The sequence below is a fragment of the Parasteatoda tepidariorum genome, chromosome 2 (genome assembly GCF_043381705.1).
Source record: "Parasteatoda tepidariorum isolate YZ-2023 chromosome 2, CAS_Ptep_4.0, whole genome shotgun sequence".
NCBI lineage: Eukaryota > Metazoa > Arthropoda > Arachnida > Araneae > Theridiidae > Parasteatoda > Parasteatoda tepidariorum.
In genome coordinates, this window is record NC_092205.1 from 75,030,954 (window position 1) to 75,055,449 (window position 24,496).

Here is a 24,496-nt window from a genome sequence, read left to right on the forward strand (position 1 = left end):
CAATCGGTCGAAAGCATAGACATAAGGTCGAAAGGAACGGTTATGAGCAGGTGTAGCAGGTCACCAGGTTTTCATCATCGAACCTGTTAATGGCACTAAAGGCAAAGAAAATTAGTGATGTTTCGATATTTCTGTTGCGGTGCGTTTTTTCAGTTTCCTTACTCAATTCAATTACATTGTGCGAAATTCCAAATTTTTTTGTGGACATTGAACTGAAACCAATACTCTATTCTGATGGAAAAACTCTTGCGGAGATAATATTTGATGAAAGTGGAATAATGAAACATTGCAGGCTACATGAATTAGAGTGAGTAACGATATTATTACTTATTGTGCGTTAACAATATTAAAATGTTTTACAATATAATAAAGTAATATATATAGATATTAAATAAAATAAATTTTTTTAACTAAAAGCATTAAAAATTAAAAGTAAAGTTTTTCTTTTTATTAAACTTTAATATATTATTTTCCATGTTTTCTCTGTATTTTTAACTTTTATCTTTTATCTATAATTTTTTTTAACTCTGCATTTTTTGTAAAGTAAAATTCTTTTTTTTTATTATTCAATTTTATTTTTTTATTTTCAAATTTTATTTTTCAAAATTTACGAATAATGATAAAGTAATAATATTATGATGATTAATAATAGTAATTTTATGACTAATGAAGCAATTGTACTGTTGTATAAAATTAGCTGTATAAATTTCACAAAATTTTGTGAAGTAAAATATCTAATCTTTAATTTGTTGATAGAATACTATAAACAGTTTAAACTAATTTATATTCATTGTTTAATTTAATACTTCCAATTAGGAAACGACTGTTTAATTGTACAAAGTAGGTTTTTACTAAAAGATTTGAAAATATTTACCTGTTATTTGAAAAATAAAAACATTAAAAGTTGTGACGATATCTACGAGTTAACTATTTATTTATCCCTTATTTAGCCATATTTACCTCTAATAGCCATTTATCATCATTTTTGATTATTGTTCTCTGTTATTATTACGTTTTGATTTCTATTCTTTTAACAAAATTAAAATCTTAAAACTTAAAGTGCTGTACATTGATTTTAAAATAATCTCATGACATTAATTTTTACGTATATATCAACATATTATTATGGAGTTATGTCATTAAGTTTTCCTTACATCTAAAATTTCAGCAAATCTAAAGTAAAATTAAACAGTTATCCTAAACTTTAAAACGAAAGCAAAAATAATAATTCAACTAACGTTACACGTTTTAAAATACTTCTTATAATTTATTTCTCAATTCGGAAATGATTTATTACTGAAACAAATAAATATAACTGAAAACGTATAAAATTATGTTCTCTCCTTACATAAATTAATTAAAAAATAATATGTTAACATCATACAAAATCGAATCACTTATAAACTTGAATTTATTTTCTAATATAATAGAAAACACTGGGAAATAAATTATTAATTTTAATAAATTATAATTATTTAGTTAAAATAAATTTTTTAATTATTAATTTAATTAATTTGATATGTATGCCTTACAAAACAATCTAGCAAGAGCAATGATAAATGAAATTTTGAACATTAAAGAATTATTTCAAAGTTAACGGAGAATGGAGATTAATGTTAAATGGAGAATAAATGTGATATTTTATTTTATTAATTTTTTGGCAAGGATGTAATTTACTTTATCACAACAATACACAAAAACAAAGAAAATAAAAGAAAAAAGAAGAAAAAACGGAGCATCCTGAATTACTTTTGATTCCCTTTTTAATTGGATTTTCACGTATTAGGACTCAGTCTTAATGGCTCGTGAGCTTGACTTCAAATATGATGACTTATTTAAGCAGATGATATTTAAGTAGAGAAATCAGGCTCAAAAATATACTTTTTTCTGAACAAACATCTTTTTTCGACGGATTTAGATTTCCAACATTAAAATATGGTGGATTTTTAATATTGAAACAGAATTATTAATACGAACAGAATTTTTAATATTAAACAGAATTTTAACTATTTATTTATTAATATTTTTATCGCATTTAATAATAGTAGAAAATTTTTTTTACATCAATTTAAAGAATGTAATTTCATATGGCAAAACACAAAATTTAAACGAAATCGGTCAAATAGTTTCCAAGTAATCCAATTTTAAAAAAGGCGCATATTTAAATCTCCAAGAAATGAGGTTTCAAAACTTCATTCCTTGAAATTGTCGTTAATACTTAAATGCCCGTTCTAGGAAGAAAAAAAATGCCGAGATGTGGTAGCCATGGCAACATTTTACTTTTGTCATACAAATTAATTTCAATGAATGCATTGGTATTTATAGAAACAGGAACAACAGGTCAACGCCCCAATAATTTTGATTATCATGATTGTCATTTGATATGTGCCCATAAAAAGAGGTTTATTTTCCATAGCTTTAATAGTTTTTCTGCTACTTGCATATGAATAATTCCGAATATTTTGGAAGATCCTGTTATAAGGAATAAATTGTAAGTAAATTAATATACGGCAGTTCTGTAAAATAAAAATTGCCAAAAAAGTATACAGCGAGTGCTGTTACTGAGTCTTCTTATTATTATGGCCTTTACAAAACACGAGATGTGGTCTAGAAAGAAAATGATATTTTCTACTAGAAAATACACAAAACTGCATTTAAAGAGAATTTTAAAATGAATTAGTCTAAAAGAGGTTGATGTAATTGCATATGTATCCATCAATATTTATCGAGTCCCGTAGTGAACTGATCGAAAAGACACAGTTTCCCAGTAGAAAACAGAAAGTCAAGCATCACTGGCTGCGGTCAGTTAGCGGGTGGGTGACCACTTTGATCAGCCTGCGTAGGGACCGAGGGTGTGCGGTTTCGGACCTCGTTAAACTGTTCCATCGTAAAGTGCTCGACTTCACGCAGATTGTCAGACTAGCAGACAGTGGATCAAAATTGAGATGGCATGTCTTCGTATCATCTCAAAGAATGTTTTCCAGACCGTCGCCAATAGCCCATTGTGCAGCTCTAGTGCAACGCAAATAAAATACGTACCTACCTGTCTTATATTTATTAAAGTAGAACAATAATAGTAATAATATGTATAGAATAATATGAATAATATAGTGAATAATATGTTTAAAAATGAATATCTTTAAAAATATACTTGTTTAAAAATATAGCTAAATAAATAAAGAAAAGTAACAAATTACAAAATTTGAATTTAAAATTTGGATTCTTTGATACGTATGGGTAATTTCCAGAAAATACAATGCTTCAAAAAACAATTCAGAATAGTTCATTTATTTATTGATTTTAAATATTCCTTAGGTAACCCAACCCTGATTAATACCTTACAGAGAGCAATTAGTTTACAAACATTATGGAGTTTAAAAGGACTCAGACTGAATAACATAATTTATGTTATTAATGATTTAGAGAAGGCAGGAAAATGACAACATAAAAACCTATTTCCTGTTTTAAATCTTCTTAAGTGGATTTTTTTCCTGAAGTTGTCTTGTCTATTTCTATTGGAAAATATATTTTAACGAAATGGCATACCAATCATACATTTAATCAAAAACAGTTAAAGCTATGTGGCGGAATTAAAATAAGAGGTCAGGAAAAATGACATATTTTTCAATGATGTACAAATGATTGACTGAAAAACTTGTTTTAAATTAACTTTCAAAATATTCTTCAAAACTTATTTTTACAGAATACTTTGGAAATCACTCCTTAAGCACCTACTCCAAAAATGATTTCAACTGTTTAGATCTAAAAAATTAGCGAGAGAAAAATGTATGCAGTTTTAAAGCAAATAATTATTGAAAATATCCCAGGTGACATGCCAGAGAAATGGCATTTTGAAACTTAACATACACTTTTAAATATATATAATAGTTAAAACCAGTGTTGAATCATTCTAAAACGCTAACTTTAAAAAAACTGACTGAACTAACTTCTAAAAAGCTAACTAATTAAACTTAAAAAGATCGTCGTTTCATTTCATGATATTATATTTCTGTGACAGTTACAGTAAATTGTCGTATTTGTTGAGAAACACCCATGTATATGTTTGTATCCGCGTATGTGTGTTTCTTACAGAAATCCGCAATTTTGAATTGATTCACACTACATTGATGTACATATGTATAGAAGGCATGGAGGTTGTTACTATTTACTTAGAAACTCCCTCCGGCCATTGGTTGGAGTCCTTCAGATAAAAAAAAATAAAAAAAAGAGTTTTAAATAGAGAGACGGTAGAGCCGTGGTGGCTCAAGAGATAGAGCATTCACCCCCAATGAGGTGACCCGGGTTCGAATCCCAGCGATGGCTTGTCGATTCTAATTCCACACCTGGCTCGCACCAGCTAATGCTGACGTGCCTCAGTGGTGGGCGGATCATTGGTTAAAATCTCCTTGCGGTCAGACTAACTGTGAGAGGTTTTCATAGTTTTCCTCTCCATGTAACGCAAATATAGTTTAGTTCCCTCAAAAAATCCTCCTTGAAGGCTACTTTGTTCCTATTCTTGATCCATGAGTTCCCTTGTCTTCTGGGCTGAGTTTAAAATTACAAGGCTACGTAGAGATGAACATTAATGTTCAATTGATAGTCGTAAACTAAGAATAGGGTCTACTGTTCAACCCCGGTTATGAAATAAAATATAAAATATGTTATAATGAGTCGCAAGTGGCTCAGAGATGGAGCACTCGCCACCCAATTAGGTGATCCACGTTCGAATCCCAGCGATGGCTGGACGAAAACGAAATCTGCTCCCGGTTCGCATTGACCACAGGAGAATTGAGAGTATCGTCCATGAGTTGAGAATCAAATATCACTGACTAGGAACAGTAGTAACTTAAAACAATAAAAGTATAACTAATAAAACTTAATAAACTTAAAATAAACGAAAAAGCAACTAACTTCAAAATGAAAATTAAAAAAGCAGGCTGATCAAAGTGGTCATTCAATCTCTCAATGTCTGTAAGTGATGTTTGACTGCGGTGATCTACTGGGAACTGTGTATTGCAATCAGTGCACTGTTGGACAAATAATTTACAGAGAAAAAAAACCCGTTAAACTTTATAACAATTTTGTATTGACCACTGAATCTTCTTTGTACAATCAGGGTTCGATCGCCTGTCCAATAAGAATGCACCAACAACAATGAAGAACAGTTTTAGACCGTAATTTTTTATGTTATACAAAAATTACGATATTATAAAGGCTATATAAAGATTACGTTATCTTTATTATGTTATTTATATTTTTATGTTATGAATATTAATATCAAAGCTAACAAATTGATTTCCTTAGATGAATACACAATTTAGTATTTCATTTTTATTTTATTATCAGGTAGTAATGAAGAGTTAAAGAACAATAATAGCAATTTATACTATGTCTACTTTTAACATATATTAATGATATACATTAGAAGAGATAATTAAATAAGTAATTTTATTATGCCAAATTTTAACAATATGTTAATACAAAAGCTTGCATAGTTTTAAATAAGTCCATATTTCTTATTTTATTTGATATGCATTAAATGAAGTTAATTAAATGTTTTCAAGAAGGCTACAAAAAAATCAGAATACTTCAACTAACCTTTTAACGAAGCTAAATTAATATCAAGGCCTGTCTACCCGATTATCGTTGCTCGCGGAGTCAATTGTATACTTCAATTTATTGGAATAATAAGTTAAATTAATGAATTAATCTGAAATTATTTATTTTTGTGCAACGTGATGTCAATAACTTTCACATAATAATTGTTTTTAAGCTTAAAATCATCAAGTATTCTAATGATTGAAAAAAATATAATTTTTTCGCTAAATTACAGGTTTTTACGAACAGCACAACGCCTGATACTATAAGCATGAAACGTTAATCCCACAGCTAAATACCCCACTGAAGTCGATTGGAGCAGAGCTCACACTGAATATTTTCAACGGTAGTACTGTTTCTAATGAATAAATGAACAAAATTGAATGAATTGGATAAAATGAATGAACTCCTCTAATTTAATAGATTAATTAGTTCCACTAATTCCTTATAAAAAATAGTCCCGCGGTGAACTAATTGTTAAGACACGGTTCCTGGCAGTTCATAGAAGTCAAGCATCACTAAATGCGGTCATTGTGCGGGTGGGTGACCACTTGGATCAGCCTGCGTAAGGACCGAGGGTGTGCGGTATCAGTCCTCGTTAAACTGTTCTACAGTAAAGTACTCGACTTCACGTGTAGGTCGTCGGGCTACCAAAGCGGGGGCGCCATCCCCTCTGCGGAGGATCAAAATTATGATGGCATATCTTCGGATCATCCTCAGGGATGTTTGTCAGACCGTCGCCAATAGCCCAATGTGCAGCTCTAGTGCGACGTAAATGAATTACAACAACAACCTTATACAAAATTTTCACTTGAAATTACGACTTTAAACTACTGACATATGCAGGAAACTTCAAATTAAGCGACATGATAAAAGGCTTCAAGAAGATGAAAAATTGCCATAGAATTTGGGAATCGCGAACTACGTTGGAAGGGGGAAAATTGGAAGAAATTCCCCGTAAATTTTGACGTCACGCTGTAAAACAACTTCAAAATATACTACGAACTCGCTAACAGCAGAAAAAAAAATTTTTTTTTGATTATACTACAAGAGTTTTTGGAAGTTGCTCCCACTGAACTTATTGCACAGTCTACAACGATTTCTAGACGCACACAAAGATGCCATGTGTGTTTTGATGTTTGCCGAAACGACGACAATCAGCGCAATGATAAGTCCACAAGAGTCGCATAAACTTGTACTTAAAGGTGGTTCCATAGGAAAAGGTCAAACGAAACGAAATTAGGCGAAAGCGTCCAGGGGTGGCGAACCTCGTGAACACCAACGTGTCATTTTTTCCAAAAAATTGTTTAATGAGGTCATAGACGCGCCGTCAAATAATTTTGCCTTCGTGATTATTGGGAAAATAATAATACTAAATACTATCAACTCAAAACTCTTTAATTACATTGAAAAAAAAAATATTTTGAAATGTCTCAGTTATATGCGTAATTCAACTTAAAGTAACATCAGTGTGACTACTGTTGTTGCAGATTAGATGANTTTTTCGAATTTTGAAACGCCGTGTACATTAATTGACAACATCTAACGACATGAAATGAATGTTTCGTTGCTTTATTTTAATTTGCCACACTTGCTATTCTTACTGTGGTGTTGCATGAGTTTATTTGATATTTTTAGAGAAGACGCAGATGCTGAACCAATCATCAAAGTGAGTGGTTTAGCAGTGAAATATCCCACCTTCAAAGAAATGCTACTGCTTATCAATAGTTGTACACAGCTTGAAATTCCTAACATCAATGATACAGATTCCACAACAACAACTACTACTACTGAATCACCAGGTCTTATAATAGGAACTTGGAGCATTTGGAATGGGATTGCACCAGGTAAAATCATTTAATAATCTCCGAATTATTTATTTGTAGCAGATTAGTCCGTACGTGATTTGAAACAAAGAGATTTAAAACTTTCACGTACCTTTTCTCATGTTTACGTAAGTATGTTCTGAAGTAACTGATCAAACGCTGTTTGAGTAATCTGCGACGCAAGCATGCGCAATCTATTAATCTAGTTACAATTCCATATTTGCAACTTAAAGCAACTCTGAAAACAGTAAATATGTAAAGTCAAGTTAGATAATACTATTTTTTTTTAATTCTGGCATGGCCAAGCATTTAAACTTTTGTTTTCAGTTTTTTGTTTTTATTTAAATTTTTGTTTTCAGTATTCAGACTTACCACGTAAATTGGTACCTAAGCTTATACTTCCACACAACACCGTCGAGTTTATTTACAATATCGGCATCGCAACATGCTGCATATGCAAATCGGAATTTTGGTTATCCTTAGTATTGGACTCTCAAAATCCTGCTTTCAGCATTCGGTTTGAGCTTTGCTTCATTCTGTTAAACAACCGAGGCACAATAAATTATTTTTGTGAAACAAATCGAATTTCACAGAAAAGTTTTTTTTTTTACATGGCTCAAACTAAAGATATCATGCAGGTCTTCGGGCTACCAAAGTGGGGAAACCATTCGTATGATAGAAATTGTGATGGCATGTCTTCGGATCATTCACATGAATGTTTCCCAGACCGTCACCATTAGCCCATCGAGCAGCTCTAGTGCGACGTAAGTAAAGTACTACCATTACAAACTAACGATACATTTTACACCACTTGGAACCTGTCTCAGCATAAAGCTAAAGAAGATATTACTTTTAGAAAATATTGCTACAGATTTACATTAACATGATAAAATAAACTTACATAAGCGTAAAACAAGTATTCCTTTATCGAATCAGAATATCTGTTATTTGTTACAGATTAATCCGCACGTAATTTAATAATAAACTTACATAACTAATTTAAACTTACATAAGCGTAAAACAAGTATTCCTTTGTCTAATCAGAATAACTATTATTAGCCGCAGATTAATCCGTACGTAATTTGAAACACATAGATTTAGAACTTTCACGTATATCCCACACGTTCACGTACGTGTTCTGAAGTAACTGAGCAAGCCTTATCTCCCTATTCTATTGCTATTAATTCGTAAATGATATGCAAATATACTGGAGTTCAAGATCAAAAATGCCCACTCGAAATTAACATATGAAGAAAACAGAAAAAAATATTGTAACATATCTAATTTTGTTGCATTTATGTATTTTAATTTGCATAAGCATCAGGAAAAATATTTTTATTGCAGGAACAAAGTGGTGCGGAGTTGGTGATATAGCCGGCTCATTTGAAGATTTGGGCTCGGAAACAGACGTGGACGCTTGTTGCCGTGCTCATGACCATTGTCCAGTAAAACTGAAAGCATTCCGTACTGGTTATGGTTTGCTGAATTTATCTCTATATACTAAGTAAGTTATTAAATTTGTTCTTTAAAGTATATCTAATAAATCTGAACTAATGATGAAAATTGAGTAAAAGAAGTTACATATCAGTAGAAGCTATAGGATAATAAACTCAGGCTGTAAATTTCATGTGATATAAATACTTTTTATATTCTCTTCTCTCTTAAGATATTTAAACTCTTTTCATCTGAGTTCAATGTGTTTGTCAATAAAAGGAGGAAAAAGAAACCTTGAATTTTTTTTTTTTTTTTTTTTTTTTTTTTTTTTTTTTTTTTTTTTTNTTTTTTTTTTTTTTTTTTTTTTTTGTTGATACTTCCTATGTTTTATGTAACACACTTACAATCATTATGATCAAAAGTAAAAAGTCTGGACAAAGTAAAAGAAAAATTTGCAAAAAAAATTAAATTAAATATTCAGTTTCGAAAATTTTACTTTAACGTTTCTTCCTATATTCTTTCAATGGACACTTTCATAGCAACGTTGACATAAAATACAAGATGTGTTTAAAAAGTTCGGCAAATGGATGGATACCCCATTGGTTGTCATGCCAATGGACAGACGCCACTTAAAAAATTACAATAAAATAGTACATATAGTCTTCTACGTGGTTTTACAATAGGCTATTGCTTTAAAATAAATATTTTTAGCGTATTTGCGCAGATTAACATATTGGCAACAAGTAACAAATGGGATTAAATTAATTTAATATGCCTAAAATGACGCTGAATTTTTTTAAACTTAAAAATTATTCCTTTTTAACTACTTTTTTCTTCAAAATATATTTAAATATATACAAAACATAAATAAATCCTTCTGTTTTTAATAGAAAACAAATTAAATTTTTTTTGTTACAAAATGCATCAAAAACCCATATGATCATAAACATAGCCTCATATGAAAGCTGGGCTATTTCTTTTGCGCAATCGCCCGAACTGTTTTTGCAATATCTATTGATAATAAACAAAAAATGAAATAAAATAAAAACTATTGCCTTCCTGCTGTATTATAAATGATGCAAAGAATTGAAGGGAAAGTGTATCAATATATGAAATCAACTCATTCATTTCATTGAATTTCCTTTTATTTATATTTCTCTGAAAAATGTATTTAAAAAGGGATACGATTTTTCAATACACATTGAATAATGAAAGATTTCTAGAACAAAAAAAAGTTTCTCTTTTTTTCACTGGTATTGAAATCTGAAATAATAACCTGCTGTACAGATAAGGAAAAAAAAAATTTTTTTTTTAGAAACAGTATCACATTCATCATTGCTCAATACGAGTAAAATCTAAAGTTACCTGCTGTTCAGATTTAAAAAAAGAAAAAGATTTCGAAACGATATGACTTCATTTATGTATGTTGAATAAATATTCTGTCGTGTCATGTTTTTAAATAATTTCCTCAAAATGATATCGTTTCAATCTGAACTGTGACTTTTTTGAAAGAGAATTTTTCATAGTTAGTTACAATAAACTAATAACCAAATTATATTGAGTTGTGAGGAAAGTAATTTCGTATTTTTCGCAACAGAAGAGTGGGTATATATTTTTTCAAACGCAAAAAGTAGTTCATCAGTGCCGTGAGTAGGCGAAAAATAGTTGATATTCACCTTAAATGTGAATGTCAGCAAAATGATACCAAATTAGTATCAGTCTTATTTCCTTTTGTCATTTTAAATATTTTAAACATGTCAGCAAAATGATACCAAATTAATATCAGTCTTATTTCCTTTTGTCATTTTAAATACTTCAATTTATAACGTCTAAAATATTTTTGATAAATAATTGACTTGAAAAACCTAAATTAGCAATTAACTACTTACACTGCCCATTAATTGGAAAAACAATGTAAGTGCTTCCCTATTTGATTCCGAGAAAAATGGCTTGACAACTATTTTCCTTCTATTGCTAATGCTATGAACGCTAAAATAAAATGCTAAAAAATAAAATTTAATAAAATATTAATTAAATTAAAAATTAATAAAATACTAATTAAATTAAAAATTAATAAAATATTAATTAAATTAAAAATTAATAAAATAAAATAAAAAATTGAAAAAAAAAATTCTGCAAGATGCAGCTTACCATACAAAGATGCCAAATGCATAAAAATGTCAATTTTGAATTTTTTGTCACTTACGTTGATTTTTCAATTCCACTGCAGTATACAATTAACTACCTAAATATGCTTGTCAGTCGTATTTTAAACTGGATCAATATTAATTTTTCAATTGTTATTTTTTACCGTTTTAGGAGAGTCATAAACCGTGTACAGTTAGTTTTGTATAGTTTAGTCGGAAACACTTATTTTAGGTTTTATAAGAAGTTACAGAACCAGAAAACTTTTTTTACTCTCAAATTAATATTTTTAATGAAAATTGTGATATTTTGAAATGATGCTTTTAAATAAATCAATAAGTATGCATCAAAATCACATTTGGCAAATTACAGCCAATTATGAACGTTATTCTCAATCTGGGATTTTGAAACTAAAAGAGGGAGAAAGTGAGATTAATCCCGACAGCTCTTCATGACGATCTTATACCAATCAATTGAAAAAACAACGAAAGTGCTTCTCAACAGATTTCGAGAAAAGTGACTTAACGTCTTTTTTCTTTCTATAGCTAATCCTATGAACGCTAAAATAGAATTTCAGAAAACTATAAAACAAAATTTATTTTTGAAAAAAGAAAATGTTTTTCCAACATGTAGTTAATCATACAGAGATGCCAAATATATATGTTACGGTCAAAGCCCGAAGTCCGGCTACTTCGCACTTTGGCCATATCTCTCGGCCAAAGTGAGATGTAATTGAAACGATCAGCGAATATTCTACTTTGGCCGGCCATTTCGCGAAGTGGCCACGATGTTCCGGCCAAAACGCGATGTGCTCATTCAAGAATGCCCGGTAGGCGGTAAATTTTTTTTGTCGACCATTTTACTACTTTTTTAATATCTTTTGCATTTCTGATAACTTTTACTTTACTTTTAATTATAGTGGTACGTTTTTTCTCATACCGGGTGGTACGGTGGGACCACAATTTTTTAATATTTGTTTTATTAAAAAGTTAATTTGCTAATATTGCCCCTTTTGTTTTCTTTTTTAATTTAAAAATATAAATCTTCCAATTTAAAAATATAAAAAATAGACAAGTTTTTAAATTAAAATTTAAAAAATTTAATTTTTTACTTCAAATAGTCAATAAAAAAGTTTATTTTTTATTTCAAATGGCCACATACCACCGCAGTTAGCTGCGGGCTGCGGGTACCGCAGCTAGTAATTTTGAAAGAATGAAGTTATGGTTTTACAGAGCCAATAATACGTGTCAATGATTTTTTCTTCCAACTTTGGCTGATCATCCCATGCCACTTCGCAATCTGGCCGGCCAATTCCCGAAATCAAGAAAAGATCGAACATTGGCCAGCCAATTTACAGCGTTCTTAGCCATTTCGCGATTTGGTCGGCCAACTCGCGAAGTGACCGAATTCGGGTTTTGGGCGTAACATATACAAATCTCAATTTTGAATTATTTGTCGCTCACCTTGGTTTTTCTTTTGCAAGGCAGTATAAATACTGCTGTGCAATTAAAAAAAAAAACAACAAAAGTGCTTCGCAATAGATTTCGAGAAAAGTGGCTTAACAACTATTTCCTTTCTGTTGCTAATGCAAAGAGCTCTAAGCTGGAATCAAAAATGTCAAATAGATAAAAATCTCACTATTGAATTTTATGCCGTTTGCGTTGATTTTTCTATCGTATGGCTGTTGAGATATGCATTTTAAAAAGGACAGGAGGGTCTTTAGCATGCTTTCAGTCGTGCACATAGAATAAAGCGCGTGACACTTCGCTTTTATGATTCACGGGAACGTGATAAATCGAAGCTTTAGACTTTCCATGGATAAATAGAATAAAAATTTCCTCACTTATAGGATAACAGTCATTTTTCTTCTTGTCGTTTTATAAACAGAGATTGACTGTCCCTAGGCCATTCAAATTTTTGGGGTCCTTCGATTAAATTGTTTTTCTCTTATATTTTTTATTCATTCAAATATAAAAGTATTTATATATATTTTCATTTAAGAATGCATATTTAAAATTAAAATAAATAATAATAAATTAAATTTTACTTTATTTTGTTAAATTAGAACTAAAAAATAATCCTAACATTTTGAAAATTTTTTTATATATATTTGAAATTTATTTTTTTTTAAGAAATCATTGTTTTTCCTAATTTTTTTAAATTTATTTTCATTTATGAATGCATATTTAAAATTAAAATAAATAATAATAAATTAATTTTCACTTTATTTAGTTAAATTAAAACTAAAAAATAATCGTAAAATTTTGAAAATTTTTTTATATATATTTGAAATTAATTTTTTTTTAACGAAATCATTGTTTTTCTTAATTTTCTTAAATTTATTTTCATTTAAGAATGAATATTTAAAATTAAAATAAATAATAATAAATTAAATTTTACTTTATTTTGTTAAATTAGAACTAAAAAATAATCATAATATTTTGAAAAAATTTTTATATATATTTGAAATTTTTTTTTTTAAATCATTGTTTTTCTTAATTTTTTTAAATTTATTTTCATTTAAGAGTGCATATTTAAAATTAAAATTGATAATAATAAATTAAATTTTACTTTATTTTGTTAAATTAGAGCTAAAAAATAATGATAACATTTTGTAAAATTTTTAATATATATTTGAAATTGGTTTTTTAAAGAAATCACTGTTTTTCCTAATTTTTTAAAATTCATTTTCAAAAAATCTGTGGGGGCGGAGTTATCGACCATGCCAACCTTCATCTATCAAAAGGTACCTCGTGATTGAATCAAGTTAGCATGTCTTATATACCAGGGAATTGATGTTTAATATTCGTAGTCGTAGTTACGCCACAATACTCCCCCACCAGAATTTTATCAGAGATAGAAGAATTCAATGAACGGTTTCCACTTAGTTGCTGTACTTGTGAAAGACCGGCAGAGCTGGAATTAAGATCACCGGGTTTTTAAGTGCTGAATGTGAGAGGTGTATTAACTTCACAGACGTAGTCCGTCCAGTGTTGCCTTGAGCAGTCGAGTGTATGCTGGCCGACGTTGTGTGTATGTTCGAGACGAGACTGAGCAGCAACAGAGCGAGGAGGTGGATGATGCCGCTATCACAAGTAGCAAGTCAACTTTTCAATGTGGATTATCCATCGAAGTATGCGTTACTGTCAAGAGATTGCGAAGTAGGCGTTACTGTGTGTACAAATCACGTCCGGGTCACCACTTATCTTTGGCGAGAAATCGTTTGCGTTTATTATGAGTCTGCATGTTTAGTTAAGTCTGTCGCCAAAGATAACAGAAAGAAAAAATGCTTAATTTAACCATAACTTTAATGAAAACTTAACAACAAATTAAAAACGAACAAGAATAATCGAGCAACTAATAACTGAAGAAAAACGTAAAGCAGATTGTGAAAAAAGAGATAAGTAAAGTAAAGTAAAGAAAAGAACAAAGTATCACGATGGTTTCGATGGTAACCAAATTTCACGATGATCACATTTTATTTCTTGAGCTTCAGTTCAGTTCAAAGAGATTATGAAAAATACTTTGAGCGTATGTTGAAATTTTCAGCTTCGCCAGAGCATGAACTTCTCGAATCAAGTACGATGATTTCACCACAAATCCATTTTAAGGGGGCCCCTAATCATTGGGGGCCGAAGGCTATGGCCTAGTCTGACCTAATGGGTAATCCGGCACTGTTGACTGTTCTTATTTTCGTTTGGTACTGCTACTGTGATCTTTGTCTATGCACAAACCTATCAGTCACAGCATCTGGGTCTGTTTCAGACCTTATTTAAGGATTGTTATAACCAAAGCGAAGTATCAATTCAAAACTTTCTCGGGCAGATCGCCCAATAATTGGGCTCTTGTAACTCGGGAAGAAGTGAAGTGATTATCCTAGTCCCGTCGGTTGGTCGGGGCGCCTGAAGCCGAGGTGGCCCTTTACCCCTTCATCACGAGATGCGGACCCTTGAGGTCCTTGTATCCTAAAAATGAAAGTATAAAGAGTTAGTAGTGAGCTCAAGTGAAATTATAAAAATGACATTGCTCAAGTGAAACTCAACATTCAAAACATTGCTCAGATGAAATCATAAAAATGATAAATTTTTGCATTAACAGAAGGTAAATAAATAAGTAAAAATAAAAATAAAAGTATACTTCTAGTAAGGAGTTTGTCAAAAATTAATTGTACATCCCAGGTACAATTCTCTTTCTCTCTTCGCATTCTCACATTACATTTTTAATACATCCATTCCATTTCTTAGTGCACTTTTACCAAGCATAATCAAGTATTTAAACAAATCAAGTTGATTTGTGTCAACGCTTTCATAATATTGACAAGTCCATGTCCGAGTTTTTCTTGTTTGTATTTTGTCTTTATATATTTATTAGTGCCATTTGTATATTTATAGAGTCATGTATATTTTTGGTGCCATTGCCATATAATGTATAATCACTATATTCGAGCCATTGAGATATACTCACATTGTCAATGCTACATCACTTATGAAAAAGTGAGCAACTGGCCACAGGGAGGCGTCTTCAGCTAAATTTTCGAACTCAAAAATTGAGTCGAAATTTTCGGGTTCACAGTCTAACGCTTTCTTAAAAAAGTTTCGATTTAGTTTGTTAAAATGGTGATCGAAACTGTCAATCTCTAGGTCCGTGTGTATGTCTACATTTCTCTGATACCACTGTGCGCCAGTTATCCTTCTTAAAATCTTGTTCTGCGTTCTCGTGCATTTCGCAAGCTCAGGTTCTAGTGATTATGCCAAACTGGAAGATTTAAATAAATAACTGTAAGAGACGTCACTCGTGTGTGTCGAACCTGATTGGCTTATGAATAGATCTTCCACAAATTACCAACGGTGATGTCACTTGCAGATATCCAATTAATCCTTTGCGTTCGTATTTTGTTGATACTCAACAGGAATTGGTGGCCTAGAGCTGCCATACGAACACAGAGGGTTAAATAGGAGGAAATGAAAAACCATAATTATTGTTTTAAAGCTTACGAATTTTGAAAATCGTGATCGAGGGCATCAAATATGAAATAAATACTCGAATGTTGATTTAGATGAATTCAATGCATGATGATAGTCTAGAACCAATGATCAATATAAATTAGAATTGCTCATAATTAAACTTTGATTAAACCTATGTAATTAAAATTTGCAGTCATTTGTGTAGCTATAATGTGACTTAAATAAAACTCAAAATTATGAAACATGATTCTTCAATACATAATAGTACCTATAGGTACTATTATGTATATAAGTACTATTATGTGCCTATAGATACTACTATGTAAACTCCTCTTCGATAATCGAAGAGTAGTTTACTTTTTCCTAATCCATCGAATCTCACGAATGATTCTGATCTAAAAAATCTTGAATCACGTTTAAATATCAGCTATATTTCTCTTTCCTGCAGCTGGTAGCTTCTCAAACATTTTATTTATAACGGTTAAACATCGCTTAAGAGTGTTTTTTTTTAAATCTCATCAACAAAAAAAAAGGATTACATTTTCGAAGGTTTTTTAAAGAATTAAATTAATTAATAAGACTCTCATGTCACAAAATCATTTAAAAAATTATCGTAAAAAATTAAGTCTGTGGTAGCAGGTTGCATTGACTGAGTTAAACTATTTTATTTTATAACCATTATTGAACAGCCAACCCAATTTTGAGTTTACGACTAACCATGTTCAACTCCGTAGTCTTATAACTTTGAACCCAATCCAGAAGGCAGTGGAACTCCTAGATCAAACATTGGGACAAATTAGCCTTCATAGAGGATTTTCTGCTGGATCTAACCCACGTTTGCATTACATGGGGAGGAAAACTACGAAAACCTCCAACGATTAGCCTCACGGCAGGAGGACTCTAACCCATGATCCGTCTACCACTGAGGATATTTTACGTCAGCACTGAGGTCAGTGTGAGCCGGGTGTGGAATTTGAATCGACCAGAGATTCGAACCGAGGTCACTTCATTGGGAGGCGAGCGCTCTATCCCCTAAACCACCACAGCTCAGTGTATCAACTACTAAGAAGGGTAGAGATGGAAATATCAAATCATGATTGACTACCGAAGAAAAACAGACAAACTAAAAAGGCATTTGTTAGAAATACCGCAAAGTTTCATCAAAAAATCAAACAGGTTTTAATTTTTTCAGTTCCACTTTTCTCCTTGCGATCGGTTAAAGTCCGTAAGCGTTTTCGTTTTTGTCCTTGCTCAAATATTACCTTGAAACCAACCAGTCATCGCTGGTATTCGAATCCGGGTCACCCCGTTGGGAAGCGAGAGCTCTATTCCATGAGCTACCACGACTCAGTGTACAACTATTGATAAAAGGAAATCACAGGCATCTCTCTTAACTTTAAGAATCTGTTTTTAACTCTTTTAAATGGACAGTTCATCATCTGAATTGAACAGTACCAAAACACAATACATTTTCAAGACAAACTGCTGTCTACTTTTGTTTGTAACAGGTTTTCTACCAATGAACATTTGAAAAAAAAAATTAAAGAACGAAGGAGTTAAGTATGCATGGTTTGCTGTATTCTGCCTAGATTACCAACTATTCATTCGAAGAAAATTTCGAAGATAGTTACGAAATTCGTCAATAAATACATGCTTTTTGCTACAGGTCAAAACATTCAGACGGAGATCAGCCGAGTACATTTTAAATTTATCCTCAGACATCCAAAAACGTTGTTGCTACAAACGCAGGTAATTTCGAAAATATAGTTTTATAATTTTGTTAACCACCATCTGTTGATACTGGTAATAAATTAACTGGTTTCCTAAACAGAACGCAGCACCGTTTTTCAAAATGGCCATTTTTAGAACATCCGTTTTACTGCATCTAATAATCAAGTATCGAGCCCTTTAAGCATGTTTTGGAAATTTTGAGCCCCATGCCACCCTTGTCGGCAAAAATAAGCAAATCACAAACCTCCATCCCATATTTTCAGCCGCAACGAACCCTTTGTGTTAAATTGGACTTTTATTGTAGTTACCTAATTTAAAGATTAAATTCTTATAAAAAATGTAACTTAACAAAAATTAAAATTTACGTTATTCCCTTTTGTAAAATTTTTAATACAATATTATTTATAGAAATAATTAGTCTTTTCTTTCCATGCTTAAGCACATTTTCGGCTTAATCTACAAATAACCTCTGAATTACTACACCGCTGTAACTCCTTGAAGAAGAAAAAAAAATCTACTTTTTCTTTCCTCAGATTTAACTTTCACTTCAATTACGAAATTTCTCCAAGAGTAATTTTTTTTGTTGTAGGTTTCAGTTAATTGTTTCATTAAAAAAAAAACAAAGAAAAAAAATAGTGCGTGGAGTCCCTCCGCGCGGAAGAAGTTAAACTTTGTAACCTGCGACGTTAATTGTAGAAGAATCAGCAGTCATAGAAGGATCACTAGTTCTATTCAACGACTCTTTTTTCTGCTCCGCTCGCTTCCGTGCTCTGTAATAACGGTAATATTGTGCATTTTTNATATAATTAAAAAATAACATAATTAAAAAATAACATAATTAAAAAAAATTTCAACCTTCAATTAAAAACTTCCTGTTGTCATATATTAATAATAATTATAATTTTTAGCAACTTTTTTGGGCACAAATTTTTAATTCTCGAACTTAATACTATCCTTTATATGAAAATATCAGAAAATTTATAAAAGAAAAACTATATTTTAAAATTGAGACATTGGCGACAACAGAGGTTAGATGTATGTGCTGAGTTTAAATAAATTATATGTTATAAAACTCACATTTAAGATTTAGATCAATTTATTATCAGGTCATAAGAGTGTTTTTTAATAAATAAATGTAGTGATTGTTTGATTTACAATTGTAAGGTCCTGGGTGTTTAATGTTAAGTTATACATTTCTTTAGAAATAATATTTGAAATATGCAAAGCAGGGCGGCATTCATTTCAACTTAAAAATCATCAACTTAACTTTCAATAACTATAGATAAATAAAAAACAAAAGTTTGATAAAAACTTTAAAAGAAATACTTTTAGAAAAATTCTTTCTAAATAATATTTAAATAAAACACAATCACTTCGCCTGAGTGATTTTGGAAGGAATTCTAAACTTTATAATTTTACAAGTTAGGTGAAAAGTAAATATCTTATAATAGTGGTAGGGAATTAAGGAAATTCTAAATCTAAAGTTTGAGTCCTAGAACGTAAACATCTGATCATTAGATCAAAAGTTAGTTTTAGATTTTTCGTTTACTGCTCTCTGTACACTAAAACGTGATGCTTTTTTCTTTTGAAATTTTGATTTTAATGCCCTTACTTCAACCTCCTTCGAGTTATGCTTACTTTATAAATTTAATCTCAACTTTATTTTTCTCTTCACTTTTAAACTGTAAAAGACTTTTTCTCCATTTGTAAATTACGAAAAAAGTTATTAATCTGATTGTGTAAACAGTTAATTTATTAAAATTGGACATTCTCAATTAATTCCTTTTAATAGTCATTTATATTATTAATAATAATTATTTGCACAAAATTATAATAAAGGAAAGTTTGATTAGAAATTTAAAAGTTCCTGCTGTAATAATTAGTGAATTTCTATTGACAAACTCAAGTAATTTTTTTTCCGGAGCAAAATGCATTTTTATTTAAAATGGAACAGTACTAACACTCTCTAATCGCTAACACCGATGACAGGAAAAAAATTTCGTTTTTTTTTTTTATTTTGCACAAAAGGTTTAAAACTTAAAATGTTGTTCTTTCATTATAAAGCAATCGCATAATATTCTCGTATCATGTAAAACTTTATGATGAAGTTACTTTTCTACCGTTTTACATTTATAAAATTAAATAATTATTGAATTCTACTTGCATTTTAAAATGTAATACTCAATCGTTCAATGAATTTTACGATTATTTTTATAAAACTGTGCATAATGAACATTTCAACTAATATAATTAGTACAAAATAGCTGCTAAAAATTCTCTTAAACATTTATAAATATTATACATTTATAATTTCAGCTTTTCGCATTATTGCTAAATAATCTCTACGTCGAAAAATATTTAAGAAATTCCATAATAACTGAAAATTAAATAAAATTTTAAAAAAATTGTAAATGGTTATCGAGCAGAACCAAGTTTAATTAATGAATATAGAACTAGTAACAAAGTCTCTGCTGAACAATAAAATTTTTTTAATCTTTTAAGTAAACAAACTTTATTGTAATAATCATTTCATTATTAAGGATTAGAGGTTATTGTGAAATTATTAATTTTAATTAGTGGATGAGTAGGTGAAGAAGTTCACTACTGGAAATACATTCAATGAAAGTTATGAAAATACAGAAGGGCTATGGTGGTAATAATATATAATTTTTTTATCTTAGTTTTGTTACGACCTTCTAAAACACGCTAATAAACACAATTATGTTAACAAATACAAACGATTATGTCGGAGCTATAACAAAAAAATACGCTTTATATTTCATTTAATGCAGAAGAATCTAATGAAGATAATATTTGAAACTCCGAAATGATAGATACGTGATGCCAAAAACAAAACAAAAACATAAGCACACAGCTGTTTGGCGATTTGCGAGAACATTCGTTTAACGCCAATTGAAAGTTTCGCCAAACTTTTATAATCTACGGTATGTTTTGTCAATACCCATCCGGGTCACCACGTTGGGAAGCGAGAGCTCTATTCCATGAGCTACCACGGCTCAGCGTATAACTATTGATAAAAGGAAATCACAGGCATCTCTCTTAACTTTAAGAATCTGTTTTTAACTCTTTTAAATGGACAGTTCATCATTTGAATTGAACAGTACCAAAACACGACACATTTTCAAGACAAACTGCTGTCTACTTTTGTTTGTAACAGGTTTTCTACCAATGAACATTTGGAAAAAAAATTTAAAGAATGAAGGAGTTATTCTGCTTAGATTACCAACTATTCATTCGAAGAAAGTTGCAAAGATAGTTACAAAATTCGTCAATAAATACATCCTTTTTGCTGCAGGTCAAAACATTCAGGCTAAGATATTTGCCCGGGTATATTTTAAATTTATCCTCAGACATCCAAAAACGTTGTTGCTACAAACGCTGGTAATTTCGAAAATATTGTTTTATAGTTTTGTTTACCACCATCTGTTGATACTGGTAATAAATTAACTGGTTTCCTAAACAGAACGCAGCACCGTTTTTTTAAAATGGCCATTTTCAGAACATCCGTTTTACTGTATCTAATAATGAAGTATCGTGCCCTTTAAGCATGTTTTGGCAATTTTGAGCCCCCTGCCACCCTCGTCGGCAAAAATAAGCAAATCACAAACCTCCATCCCATATTTTCAGCCGCAACGAACCCTTTGTGTTAAATTGAACTTTTATTGTAGTTATCTAATTTAAAGATTAAATTCTAATAAAAAATGTAACTTAACAAAAATTAAAGTTTACGTTATACCTTTTTGTAAAATTTTTAATACAATATTATTTATAGAAATCATTAGTGTTTTCTTTCCATGGTTAAGCACATTTTCGGCTTAATCTACAAATAACCTCTGAATTACTACACCACTGTAACTCCTTGAAGAAAAAAAAAATTTTCTACTTTTTCTTTCCTCAGATTTAACTTTCACTTCAATTAAGAAATTTCTCCAAGAGTAATTTTTTGTGGTTGCCAGTTTTCAGTTAATTGTTTTATGATAAAAGAAGAAAGAAAGAAAAAACACTACGAGGTTTAGTGTCTTACGAATGCATTATTCAAACTTCTCTTCATTTTCTCAAAATTATATAGCAACTCACTTATGTAATATTTATTTGAACGGCTCTTTAAAATTCTGCTTTATATTAACACCATCCAAATGTTTTGCTTACTAAATTTTGTAATTTAAATTAGAAGTACATTGTGAGAATTCATGCAATTATTATTTTGCTATTGTTAGTATTTCGCTTAATAAACTTTCAAAACAATTTTGCAGGTCACATTGTGATTGTGATAATGAATTTTATTCGTGTCTGAAAAATACAAGGAACAAATTTGCTGATATGGTTGGAAATTTCTACTTTAATTTCATGCAAGTGCAATGTTTAAAAGAGACGAGACCCTTTATTTGTGTAGAAAACAGGTAAAAATTTGTTCAAGCTTTCTATGCCTAAACTGCTATGATATTTTTTTTTAAAATATCGAAACATTTTTTTCCGAACACAGTAATTTTAAATAACATTATCTTGACTATCACACTGAATCTTAACATGTTTTGAAAATCTTTAAAAAAAATAATTAATTTTTTAAAAAATCATAAACAAAATTACTATGTATTATTTTTTAAAAAAAAAATTTCTATAATAATAAATCATTCTTATTATTATATGTTGATATTTTATTACGGCATGGAAGTTTCAATATTCTACTATCTATTTAAACTATTAAAAATTTTCTGTTCATGGATTTGATGCAGTTTGTTGTTCATAAAACTTTATGTAACTACAACTGTTACATAAAACTTTAAAATTTGCCAAGACATTATTTAAAAGAGACATTGTAGTAATCACTGAATTAAAGAACTGAATTAAATTACAACATAAACTTCAAATAAGAAGAAAATAAACTACTTCCAGATATAAACAGAAAATAAACAGATAAGAAATTAATAAATATATTCAATTCTAATCATATAGGATGAAATAGATTCCCCGATACTCTCAGAATTCTCCGCAGAGTTTTCTCGGGTTGTTCTTCTGAACAACCCAAAATCCAAGATTAATTTCAGTTACTTCGTTTTTTGTCTATTCTGGTCCAATACTTTTTGCCATCTTTCCGCAGTATAGACTGATTCAATGCTCATAAAATGTTTGTTCTTTACTGGCGAAACACTGGTCCTCATTTGAAGTATAAGTTTAAACATCTAAAAAATTTTATAGAGACCAGAACATTGTTGTAAAAAACCCACTTCTCAATTCCAGTGATGATGCGCTTCAAAAATTTATCATTTTTCTCAAAAATTCAACAATTGTAATTCATTAATTCAATTTTGAAAATAAGTTTAATTTTATCTTCATAGGGCAAAATAAATTAATGTCCTATCCAAGCAGCAGGTTGTTTTCTTTGGTTAGTTAAAAAAATTTTATTACAGCAATATTAAATTACTTTGCTTGCAATTTAGACTCAAATAAACCTATAATAGGAGTTAAGAGTGATTTCTATAGGGTATCCACAAACTGTAAATTAGTCATTTTACAGGTTAGGAATGACGTAATAAATATTAAAAATTTGAATGACTCATCATTAGCAATTATAACCCAACATGAAAATATTGAATATCATATAGCTCTATCGAGAACCTAAAATCGTATTAAATAAAAAAAAATTTTAAAATAAGTTTAAACTGTTACATCACAATACTCCTACGTCTATATTTAATTCCTTGTTTTTCAGAACTGAAATCGATGGAGGTCAACAATGTGTGAAATGGAGTGCTGATCCTAGTTCTACGAAATTACATGTAACAGTGTCACAATTAGAGTATTGAAAAAAATACGTAATTTTATTAGATACAGTCAATAAATAACGAGAAGATACTTTTTAATTCAAAAGTAATGTCTACAATCGTTTATAGATTTTTGTCCTATTGTGACACAAGTCGCTCAAAAATTTTTTTTAAAAAAAATGGCTACTATTTGGACCAGCAACACTAATTCGAAGTCAGTAACATGCAGAAAGATCTCAGACTTAATGGGTGGGTGGTTCAGGACTTCAAATTTGAATTTTGGCAGAAGTTCCTTTAATCTCTAAAGTACACGTGAGCGTGCGATTTCTCTTCGCAGTCCACAGTATCATATATAAAACGAAAATTTCTGAGTCTAGTGGTTCCTGGATTCGATACTTTCGGTACATGTACGTTTACTCTTGAAGTGCGTGGGCCTGCAAAAGCTATTCTTTCTCCTTCCGCCGGTTCTGAAGGGGTTGATGCATGTTCTAGCATTATCATGCAACAGGATGATTCCTAGAGGAGGTTTACCAAAACATTCGATTTGATAGCCTTCCTGGGCTTTGCTAACGTTTCAAATTATGGCTGATTGCTAACGCAAGCACTAAGAAATAAAGAAGGAAAGGTTCTTTGTATCCAGCAGAACAAAATGAAAAGACAGACAGTTGCTAAGTAATCTTTTTACCATCGCTTGCAAGGTAAGCATTGCAACTTAGCGAGAGACGCACGAAATTCGTTTTGGCCCACCACCATTTTTCTAGATAAGAGTTTTGGTTAAAGACCTCTGCTTTGTTATTTATTGACTACACCTAATTCTTGTACAAAATGAAACTATTAAGCACAAATATTTATAATATACTGTCATTATGTTTAATAAATTATAAAACAATAAACACATACATTTTATAAAAAGTTTAGTATTGTTAAAATACATAATTGTAGATTTTTTTTTCTTTTCAAGAAACTGATGCTCTATAACCTCTTAGTAATTTTGCTAAATATGCATATTATTATG

General features: G+C 30.2%; 1 protein-coding gene across 1 annotated transcript; it reads left to right on the forward strand.

Moving 5' to 3' along the window:
* Window positions 1-24,393, forward strand: LOC107441666 (uncharacterized). The gene is made up of 5 exons (XM_016055010.3): window positions 1-307; window positions 7,237-7,445; window positions 8,769-8,928; window positions 21,973-22,119; window positions 23,430-24,393. Exons 1-5 carry the CDS (start codon window positions 90-92, stop codon window positions 23,521-23,523), a joined length of 828 nt encoding a protein of 275 aa, XP_015910496.2. The 5' UTR covers window positions 1-89; the 3' UTR covers window positions 23,524-24,393.
* Window positions 24,394-24,496: the final 103 nt, after the last annotated feature.

What these genes read in the sequence shown, in the direction of transcription:
- LOC107441666 (XM_016055010.3), top strand. Translation starts at nt 90, where the DNA reads ATGGCACTAAAGGCAAAGAAAATTAGTGATGTTTCGATATTTCTGTTG. An exon ending in TGCAGGCTACATGAATTAGA is followed by an intron (nt 308 to 7,236) that starts GTGAGTAACGAT and finishes TGATATTTTTAG; the next exon opens with AGAAGACGCAGATGCTGAAC. An exon ending in TTGGAATGGGATTGCACCAG is followed by an intron (nt 7,446 to 8,768) that starts GTAAAATCATTT and finishes TTTTTATTGCAG; the next exon opens with GAACAAAGTGGTGCGGAGTT.